The sequence below is a fragment of the Aythya marila genome (assembly GCF_965140915.1).
Source record: "Aythya marila genome assembly, chromosome: 15".
Taxonomy (NCBI): Eukaryota; Metazoa; Chordata; class Aves; order Anseriformes; family Anatidae; genus Aythya; species Aythya marila.
This window is the reverse complement of record NC_139056.1, coordinates 13,824,231-13,835,217: the sequence shown is the minus strand read 5'-3', so window position 1 is coordinate 13,835,217 and position 10,987 is coordinate 13,824,231. Positions and strand designations below refer to the sequence as shown.

The 10,987-nt window shown below is 50.6% G+C and overlaps 1 protein-coding gene across 2 annotated transcripts; it reads right to left on the bottom strand.

Moving 5' to 3' along the window:
* Nucleotides 1-73: 73 nt before the first annotated feature.
* AP5Z1 (adaptor related protein complex 5 subunit zeta 1) lies at nt 74-9,063 on the bottom strand. Of its 2 annotated transcripts, none has more exons than XM_082772547.1 (17): nt 9,000-9,063; nt 8,743-8,880; nt 8,188-8,374; nt 6,854-6,995; nt 5,969-6,081; nt 5,628-5,796; nt 5,167-5,307; nt 4,763-4,800; nt 4,514-4,676; nt 4,024-4,202; nt 3,408-3,550; nt 2,444-2,587; nt 2,179-2,290; nt 1,697-1,794; nt 1,380-1,512; nt 986-1,200; nt 74-708 (listed from the first exon to the last, which is right to left on the bottom strand). In XM_082772547.1, the coding sequence occupies exons 1-17, from the start codon at nt 9,038-9,040 to the stop codon at nt 438-440; spliced, it is 2,427 nt and encodes an 808-aa protein (XP_082628673.1). In that variant the 5' UTR covers nt 9,041-9,063; the 3' UTR covers nt 74-437. The 2 variants fall into 2 exon arrangements, with proteins under 2 accessions (XP_082628673.1, XP_082628674.1); XM_082772548.1 differs by having other exon boundaries at nt 9,009-9,046.
* Between the last annotated feature and the right edge of the window lie 1,924 nt (nt 9,064-10,987).

Genomic DNA, 10,987 nt, shown 5'->3' with positions numbered 1-10,987 from the left:
CTCTGAGCTCCTTGTCTGGTCCCTCGGATTTCTACACGTTCGCTGTGACAGTAAGACAGAAGCCAAATGAGAGCTCACAACAGATTTAATGGAGTCACTTCTGCTTCCCCCACCTCACACAGGAAATGTGCTAGCAGGGAATTAAGGCAGGCACTCTCACTCGCCCCATTCACACAAATCCACTGGTATTTTCAATCCATACTGGCCAAGGAGAGGTAGGACAAACACAGGAGGTAGAAAAACAAGAAGTGCTAGAAGAGAGATGTACAAACAGGCTCAGACCAAAAAAGCGGCCTCAGCTCTACTTATTCCTGGTTCCTGTTTCACACACAATCATTGTTCCTCATTCCCAGCTCAGAGCAGGGCCTGAGCCTTGAGTGTTGGCTGTGTCAGATCAGTCACAGATGAGGTTGGAGCTTCCCAGCAACCCCAAACCCTCAGCCTGATGCAAAGCCAGGAGCTGGCTCGAGGAGCCGGGTCACTATTCTCAGGGCAGAAGGGAGGGTGTCATTCACCTCCTTCTGAAACCGGCTGCGGGACGCATCCACAGATGGCGTGAAGACGAACTGAGCCACGCTTGGCATTTTCAGCAGGTTCATCAGCTCAGTTGCCCGGGTAAGGATCTCCTCACGGTCCTCCTCACAGTACACAGAGGTGACAGCAGGGCTCTGCAGAAACGTTCTCATCTTGGCCAGGAACAAGGACACTCTGCAGAAGAGAAGGACACGAACTCAGCTGGCAGGATCTTCACACCCTGCGTACCCCAAAAGCTTGTTGAAGGCAAACACCAGAAGCCAACCACCCCTCCTGCTGGTGCACAGAGCGTTAAGTCACCAGATGAATCCCACTTCCCCAAACTTTGCACTTCCACAACTTTTTTTCTCAGTCCTCTTTTAGTTTCAGGTTCCATCGTACAACACTGGCAAACATCTGCGCTCGGACTCATCAGATCTGTGTGTTTCAGCCCTTTGCCCTCTGTCCTCACCTGGGGATCAAGTCCTGGCTGCGAGCTGCCAGCTTGGTCAAGGCAGTCATAAGGACAGTGATGGCACGGGGAGCATAGCTGGGGATGCTGGCCAGTGGTCGGACCTGGGTGACCTCAAACAGCACGGCCTCAAGAGTCTCAAAGAACCTGTTGATCTGCTCCACAGTGCAGCGCTTGTCGTAGGACACAGACATGTACTCTCCGATAGCCCAGACCTGAAACAAAGGTGAATGTGCTCAGGGAAAAGCACAGGAAATGGGATCTTATCATTTTTAGGGAATGGCAAATCAAAGTATCTAATGCTAGGACAGAGTAGAGGAGGAAAGGGAAGGCAGCCAAGAGACTGCACTGCAGCTGGAGCGCCCTGGGGCAGATGCAGGCAGGCCCCACTTACCACGTGGGTGAAGACAGCCTCCTTGTTCTGGATGTTGCTGACAGTCCCTGAGAACTCCAGAAGCTCCTTGGACAGTTCCACAATGAGTGCAGGGTGCAGCTTGCACAGCATCACCAGCTGCGAGCTCAGCACCCTGGAAGAGAAGAGACAGAGAGAGCTCAGACCATGGGATCCAGCAGGGCTGAGGGGGTCCCACTTTGCACCCTCCCCAGATGAGCCTCAGCAGCAACTGAAACAGCTCCTGGGCTGTCCTTGGAACCCAGGCCACAGCCAGAGGGAGGGCTGAGAGCCTGGCCATGCCTCCCTTTTCGTCTCACCTGTGCACGTCATCTTTAAACGCTGGGATGTCGTAGAGCTGGTCGCTCCTCTGCAGCAGCAGCACCACCAGCTGGTTTATCAGCGGACCATCTGCAAACTGAGAACAGCCCATGCTTCAGCAACACCAGTGACTCCCAGCAGCCGAAAAACAAACTAACCAGCCAGAGAAGACTAAGTTAGCATAGAAATAGCCTGATTTAGCACGAAGGGAGCAGTGCACAAAGGCAGCCAGGCACTCACTCTGCACGTGCACCTCCTTTACAGCTGCCTGAGAACAGTGTGAACACTGCACCGTGGAGCTTTTCTGCTTTCTGGATGGAGTGAGCAGCTCAGTGTGGGTCTAGGCCAGAATTAGACCATCCCATCATCCCCTCATACATCTCTCGAAGTTGCAGTGTCTTAATGCTTTTGTGTCTGTGACTGTTCTTCATGTAACAAGAAATCCCCACAGCACACTTGGGATTTCCCCAGAAGGGCCTACCTCTGCCACCACACTGAAAAAGAGCTCCAATAAGACAGGAACGGTATCTGCACACTGCACAACCCTTGGGCTGCTGGCCAGAGATCCCAGCAGCTGCCGAAGTGGAATCAGCCTGTGGGCAACAAAAAAGGCCTGTTCCCAACTATTCTTCAGGTCTCTCTTCCCTACACCCCCACAAAGCCTTTCCCAGCAGTCCCAGAGCTGCCTCCTAGACCTGGAAAGCTGACCCAAACCCTCGTGGCAGTCCCCTGGATCAGCCTCCTACCTCTCTGGAGAGTCTTCAGGAGCAGACTCGATGCGGAGGAGGTACTGGAAGGCACTCTTGTAGAGGGGATGGCGAAAGGCCTCCAGGCAGGTGGCTGGCTTCACAGTGGGGTCGCTGGAAGCCCTCTCGGAGGCAGAGGTCGACCTAGCAGGAGGGAAACACAGAACGTGATGAATTGTGAGAATGATCCAGGCTGCAGCTGGATCATGAACTGTGGAATAATACCCTTAACACTGCAACAGGGACAGCAGGTTGGTCTAATCCAGGCACCCTGGAAGCCAGAGAACCAGAGTGTCTGAAGTGATGAGAAAAAGTCCCCACACTGACCTCAGAGCCCTGGACTCAGGCAACAGTTCCAGAACTGCTTCTGTATCACTTCTGGGAAACAGGAAAATGACACCCTGCACCCGCAGGCACCAAAGCCCACCAACTCCTTGCTTTTTGGATGACTCCCTTTTCTAAGCACTCCAGAAGGAGCTGCTAATGACAGGGAAGAAAATGAAGAGCAGAGATACAGACTCCTCCACTCCGTAATGACTTTAGAATGAACTTCTGTCTGCCTCCAGGAGAACAGAGCCACTAAAAAGGGGTAAGGGCAAGAAGGGAAAAGTAGCTAGTCCACACCTCTGTGTCAAGGCAGTGGCGCATGCAGACACTCCAAGCAGCACAAGGCAACAGTTTGGAGCTGGATATAGAGAGGGGAATTACAACTCCCTAAGCCTCAGAGGCAGTCCAGTATTAAAGAGTAAGAGCTGGTTAACCTCTCTTCCCATGCACACCACATTACTGGGAAAACTGGGCTGATGCCTGTGCAGCTTTGTGTTAACCTGACTACAATAAATTCGTCTCACTCTCTGACAGCAGCAGCCAGAGGGCAGCTGAGGCTCAGAGAAGAGTGTGGTCAATGTTAAGAGTCTGATTAGCAAGTGGAAGAGAAGAAGAGAGGAAGAGAAGGTAGTGTTACCTCATCTGGACATCCAGAGCTGCTGTCAGACAGGGCAGGTCAAGCAGCAAATGGAAGATCTCAATGGCTGTACCTGCATCCAGCAGAAATGGGAGAAGGTCCACAAACTCAGAGATAAGAGGTGGGCTGTTCCACGCCAGGAACTGCAATAAAAAAAGCAAAAATGTTCTGTACTGTCCCCTGTGCTTCACCATGCAGCCCAGACAATTCTCAAACTGTGATTAAAAGGGATGGGAAAGGGAAAGCCACTTCTGAAGAGCAAAAACGGAGAAAACTAGGGATTCAGTGAAGAGCTGGGGATGTTACTGGTGGCTCACCACATGCATCTAGCAGCTGATTCAGAGGCTGCCAAGCTGCAACTTTTTGAAGTTTACCAAAAACAAACTGCTGTGTCCCAACTGTGCTCACTGCTTGTAATACTAAACCAGACTCTCCTCTCCTGGCAGTGCTAATCACAATCAGAACCCTCTTTCCACCTCAGACTCACGCTTGCTTCTCACCTCTCACAGAGGCACACAGCAGGCTCTGGGGTTTGCTGAAGGGCAAACAGAAGGTTCTAGAGGCACAGAAGGGAAGTGCAGCAGGCTGTCTCCTGCGCTGTTCCTGCAAACTGTACCTTAAAGAGGTTTGGGAAGCTCTGCCTGAATATGCTGGAGGTCTCAGTGAAGAGCCGGCTGTTTTCTTTGCAGAACAGGACAAATTCAAAGGCCAGGGATGCGTTGTGGAAGAGCTGAGCCGGGATATCAGTGAATAAGTGTTTGTAGATTGCATCCGAGTCCACAGCTGCCATCTCACCTGGGAGGATACAGCACATTCCTGAGCACAGCTCACCCAGCAGCCCTGCCAACAGGGGCTCTAGGGGATATGGAAAAGCTAAGTCTGGAGCATGTTTTTCTTAAAAAGCAACAAAAACAACAAAATAAAGAAAAAGAGCCACACACACACAGAGGACAGCCCAGCTCCTGGGTCTCCAGGCATGGGATCACCATCCTACAGTATAGCCAAGGCTCAATTATGACCTCTGGCAGCCAGCAAACTGCCAGGACAAAAGGCTGTGCTGTTAGAATGCTAGATCTTGGAAGAGAGGGGAAGAGCTGATGGCTCACCGTGATTCAGGAAGAACTGGGCAATGGGCAGCAGAGCCCTGGCATAAGTGGCATCGCCGCTAATCCTGCTGTGCAGGACCTTGAGGAAGGCAGCCGCGCGGTACACGTAGGAGGAGTCCTGTTTGCAAATGATGTCCATGATGGTCACCGCCTCAATGAGACACTGCAGGAGAGCAGAGAGCCAGGTCAGAGTGGGGGAAGCCATGGCACAGCTTCCCAGAGTTCCAGCCCCCACCTCTGTGTACTTACAGCTTTCTGCAGGTCTCCATCAGCTTTCTTCAGGGCCTCTGCCAGAGACAGAAGTCAAAGTTAAACTCTGGGTCCAAGCAGCAATATGAGGCTGTCAGTTTGAGCACTAATCCAAATTTCAAGATAGGTGGGAATACGTACTGATCCCAATCCCGGGCTAATAAGAACCAGGCTCTACAGCCCCCCTGCAGATCAAGGGTCGGAGGCAAAATGAGGGCATTGCCTCCAAATCCCTCCCAAAATCCCAGCCCGGGGATGGTCACTGGCTTGCACCAGCAGCTGCAGCCAGTCCCTTGTCTCCAGCCTGCCTGTGGGCTCCAGGGAGTGAGATCCCAGCCCACAGAAGCAGCAAAGCAGAAGCATTTTCAACAACACTACCAAAAAGGCTCCAAGGCAAAACTCACGCCTGTTGCTCTGCTCAATAAGCCGCTGGCAGTACTCGAAGGCTTTCTCCCGCAGCCGCTCCTTCGGGGGAAGCAGGTGACTGGATGTGGATGAAGCTGAGACCATGGACATAACAGATTTATCCATTTCTGTTCTGCCACCTACAGAATAAACGTTACCACATATCAGGTCCCATCACGGGCACTGTAGCTCGCTAGCTACTGAGCAACAGAGAGGGAGCTGTCTGTCCCCAGGTGCACTGAGAGGTAAAGGAGGCTGGGGTAGAAGGTTTTCTCACAGGAACAATAAGGAGATGTTGTCTTCCACCCCCTGGGCCTTTTTTCTCAGGGACCCATGGCATTTTGCCTCAATCTGGCGAACCCACTGAGTTAGCAACCCCTTACAAAAGGGTCACTAAGGATCAGTCAGGGGGTTTTGTGATATTCCTTCCCACATTGGTCTGCAGCCCTTCAGCTCGTACCTGAACTGGGTGCGTTCAACCCCTTGCCCCCGTAGCACAGCAGCCACTTCCGCAGCATGGAGAAGGTCTGCATGTTGAGCCACTGGTCCTCCGTGTAGTGCTGAGCCAGCGACAGCACCGTGAAGAAGTCTGTGGCAATGGCACCATCCACCTCTGTGACAGGGCCAGGCTGGGAGAAAAGGTGCAGCAGGTTAGACCCACAGGGAGAGACCACAGGAGAAGGCAAAGAACACTCCTCTGAGCCCTTCTTTATCAAAAGAAGTTGATTTGGGGGACTCGTAACAGCAAGCTGCTGACTAGAAAATGCCTGTATGAGGTAACAGCAGCAATTCAACACTGACCTGCCTGGTTCTGGGATTGGAGAAGAAGCCTCCAGAAGGCTGAGCGACTCCTTGCTGAATGCTTGCATACCTCAGCCAGTCGGCCATCTTTTTGCTGACTACATTGGTCTGCTCTGTACGAAGAAAGTCACAAGGTCATTGCTAAGACCAAGCAGAGAAGCAGCCTCTGCAACACCCCCGCCGCTGCCCTTCAATTGCTGTGGTTTTTCTCCAGCTTAGACCCGTCTCTGATCCAGCTGTCAGCAAAGAAATCCACCCCAAGGTGGATGCCCTACCCTCCTCACACCACTTTAGAGTCCTGGTGTCCTCTCCCTGCTAGCCATGTTATTGTTTTGTCTGTTTCCTCAGAGAAAAAGTCAGGGAGGAAGTGCTGGAACCAAGGACTTTTGGTACCAAATCACTCCGGAGATGGTTTTTCCTTTGTCTCCACTCACAGCTGTTATTAGGACAAAGGTGCATAAACGCTGTCAGACCCATCCAGACAGCGGCTGGCTTCACCTCTGCAGACAAAGGCAGAAATTCCTCACACGGGACACACCGAAGCTAAGGCAGGTAATCCTGCCTGCTCAGCCAGCTCTTCGGGACAGCCACAGTTTCACACACCTGCGGTATCTGAAAACCTTGCCTAGGGTACAGCTTCATTTGACACAAATCTGCACAGAGCAGAGACTCTGGCCCCTGGAAGGAATCCAAGCAGCTGAAGGCCCAGCCCAGTTTTTAAGGGGTGGAATGTACCTCCCCCGAGAAGTTCACTTCCCCTGTGGCAGAGATGTCACTTTTAACAGCCGTTTCCAAGTCCTGCTCACATCCAAAGCCCTCAGAGACCCTTCTGATCACTCCACAGATCACTGCCAGACAGCAGTCCCGGGTCTCCTATATATTTACCTTCAGTTAGAGCTTCTGGTGAAAGACTGATGACGTTGGACAAGATGGGAAGAAGGTACCGAGAACTCTGACCCTCGGGCAGCCTTCCTTCAAGGACTTTTACGACACGCTGCCCCACAGCAGCCACTTCAGCCTTGTTTCCCTTCAAAGAAAAGCAGAGGTAAAGGTAGGCAGGTGATCTATCGGTGCTAGAGACCAACACTACATAAAACAAAACTCTTTGATCAAGTATCAATACCGGTGTCAAAGATAAAAAGAACTCACAGGCTATTTTACCACCCATTACAGAGTTCTTCTGCAATGTGAATCCACAGATCACAGGGCGGGAGAGTACTTGGATGGAGCAACATGCCTGTGGACAATCATTACCTCAAGTGGAAATTAAAAACTGCAGTGGATGTCCTCACATTAAACGCTGCTCTGAGCCATCGTTTTGAGAGCAGAAAGCATTAACTACTCCCCAGGTGGTCTGTTTGCTAGCTCAATTGTTAAGTCAGGAATTTATGAACAGAAAATGGACTGCTGCAACACATCAGAGGACTCTCTGCTCAGGCTGTATCCTCACAACGAGGAAAATAAAGCTGTTATAGCTGTGGTTCTGAGGCGCCATCAAACCCTTCTGTCCAAGACGACTTTGTTAGCGATGACAGGTGGGCTCAGCCTTCCCAGAGATTTTCTTTCCCTGCAAATGTCATCACGCCAACAAAAAGTAAACCTTCTCTGCTGCTCAGGGTCTTGGACAGCTGGTTGCTGCAGGCAGTGAACAAACACCAAACTCCGACACTCCCCATCTAATAGCCAGATCTGTACCTGATTGCTAGAAGCAATTAGGAAATTACAGGCAAGCTTCCAGTGAGAAACTTCATGTCAGAACCTCATCTATGACTGGGGCTACTTTATGTGCTTCTCCAGCAAATAGGTGGGGATAAATTGATGAAAGAAACGTACAGACAAGGAATTTCAAGGTTTGTGGATCTGTGCAGTGAAGGAAAAAGGACGAGACAACCTCTCCTCACCCCACAGATATATTGCTGCTACCTATTGCAAATGACAGCGCTGCTTATTTGTGTTGCTGACACATCTCTTGCCCCTAGAGACTGTGTAATTTTAAGCAGCCTTTGTTATCAAATACTAGGAGGAAAATAAAAGTGCCCTTTTTTTTTTCCCTACACAAAGCGGAACAATTAAGTTCCTTAAATGAGCACAGAAATAATTCTGGCTTCTCCTGGGTACTTTGAACTACTTTTCATTCTCCTTGAGCTCAACAAACAAGGAAGAATCAGAAAACAAATCCGTATCGATGAGGGAACACTTCTGGCTTGCATGTCATTTACCTGAGCCAAAAGGACGGAGGACACCAGACTCAGGAGCTTCGGGTCTTGAATGTTTTCACAAGAGAGGCTCAGGTCATTGCACGGCAACATCTCTCTCAGGATGGCCGCACATAACAACTGAATCTGCTCAGGACACTTGGGGGAGCACAGCACCTTCTGCAGCAGGCCCACAATCTCGCCATCTAGGCTGCAACATCACAGTAACGCATCAATGCAAGGCAACAACAGATCGATACGTTTATTTCCTGAATATTCATGGCCTTGGGACGATCTCCTGTGACTGAAACCCTGGTTAATGTGTTAATTATTACCTTCACTTCGGAATTTTGTCCCTTCACGCCTGAAGGAGCGCAGGGACACAAACGCTCGCTTCACACACTGCAAAAGGTGGTTGCTTTCTAGTTTGTAATGGGAAAAAGCAGCCAAGGAAGCTTTATTTTTACACCAAACCCAGTGTTTTAAAACCAGAGAGGGTGTTTTTTGAAGCACCAGCCCCTTGTTTTGTCCCAAACCGTAACGTTTGGCCTCCAGAGAGCCGCTGAGGCCCGCACCGACCTGCGGGGGTACTTGCTGGCGGCGACGACGAGGTGCAGCCTCTGCAGGCAGGCGGCGGCCTCGGGGCCCGGCTCGGGGCCCTGCAGCTGGGCGGCGACGCGGGCGGCGAACCTCTGCAGCTCCTCCGGCTGGGCCTCCCTGCGGAGGGAGAGAGCCGACAGGGGGGTTAGAGCCGAGCTCCGGCCCTCACAAAGCCTCACAAAAGCCGGGGACCGGCCCGATTCGTGCCCCCCTCCCCCAAACCGTGCCGCCGGTACCGGGCCTGCCTCAGGAAGCTCTCTGCCGCGGCCGAGAACATGGCGGCCGCCCCGGTCCGCGCCCAAAGCGGCCCCCCAGAGGCGGGAGGTCCGCCGCGGATGGCTCCGGGGGGACGCGGTGCTGCTACAAAGGTTCCGCCCCCGAGCGAAGGTTCCGGGGAGGTGGAGGGGGGGGGGGGCATTGGGAGAAATAACGCTGAACGACCCCAAAAGGGGTGATGGAAAAACGCACTGTGTAAATTTGTTTGGAGATTATGTTGGTATTACTCCCCAGGTGGGAGAAGGGCAGCTCTGGGTCTTCATGTGGCGAGGAGCACAGCCCTCACTGTGGCCAGGAGCCCTACAGAAGAAGGGCCTTCAGCCAGCACAAACATCAGACACCTCGTTCAGGAGCTCAAAGCAAAGCTTGGCTCCGATGCCATCCTGCACAGCATTAAGGAAAAGAGCTCTCAGGATTCAAACCTACAAGAAAGCACGGCAGAGACATGGCAAAAAGCGTGACAGCAGAAGATGCCATCAGCCTTTTCTGTGACCCGTTCAAAAATGATGCTCTCCAAAAAGGGCAAGAGATGATATAAATAGCTGCTCAGCAGGTGGTCTCCACAGCTTCCAAAAGGTTAAAAGGCATTAACATTTCCCCATTAGACGCGTCTTTCCTCCTGACTGCTAATAAGCCTGAAGCTCTTACTGCAGCGCTCTGCATCAGCCTGTGGGGAGGAGAGGACGCTGCGCCAGGCAGCTTGGCGCGTTGCCCTTTGGTACTTGTCTGCCCTACGGTTCCCCCAGCATAAAAGTTCATTAACAGTGTGCCTTGGCAATTAGCCACCAAAGCATCAGCTCCCATTCGCCCTCAGAAGCAGCAGCAGCAGCATCCATCATCCCAGCTGTTAGCAGTCAAAGCTATTAGAGGCAGCAGGCTGACGCACAGAGGGGAGCAAGCAGAAGATTCAGATTTTCCCAAACGCCTTCTCCTCTGGCTGCATTAGGAAACATGCCTGATGTGCACAGGGAGCCAGAGATGAAAGGACAATTTTAGGATGCCAAAAAAAAAAAAAAAAAAGGCTCTGGGTGAATATCTTTGCTACACAGCAAACATTTCTGTTTTAAGCATTTGGAAACGTTAAGTCATACACAGCTACTTTATGTCAACTGTGGTCTTAAAAAAAATCCTATTCAATGTTGGAACTCAGAATGTGTTTCATTAGTCAAATAAACCAAGAACTTAAATTTTACCTCCTTCACAAAGACAAGGGAGGACAAAGGTAACTATTTAACCTTGGTAGAGTGGGTACAGAAATATTTTGTCTTTATATACATGAACAAAACAATTATAATCAATTCTAGGCAAATATACCAAAGTAGTTTACCTTTCAAAATACCACTATGTTTTGGTTCCTGATGAAATGAAACCTAGAGTTTGAGGAATGGTTTATAATCCCCAAAGGGAGGATTATGTATCTCAAACACTTGTACAGATATCTGTAAACTCTGAAATCCAGCTACTTGTCCAAACACATACTTCCCTCCTACATGATTCAATGAAGGTAATGGAGGGGAAAACATGCAAGAATACTCTCTCCTAATAAAATCTGCTATAGGAAAAATACCTGCTTGCTCAGAGTGGAATAGTGAGCTGCCAAAATCATTGCCTTCACATTATTACGAAGGTTTGCATCTCATTTGAAGCCAACCACAACTTGTTAAGACAGTGCTGTGTCCAGAAGGATCAACTGCATGAGTTTCATTTTGAGAAGGTGGCAGGCTTGACCACCGACTGCTGCAGGAATCTTACCCCCTTCAGTACTAGACTGGAAGCATGCAAGTCTGTCACTCAAAAGCAGCAAGCTATTTCAGGGTCTCTTCTCTTTCATATATAATTTTATTTCTGGTTATAGAAACAAATGCTAAGAGGAGAAGCAACACTCCCCAACCACATACATCAAAATTAAGGTAACAGAACAGAACAGTTAAAATAAATGAAAAAAAAA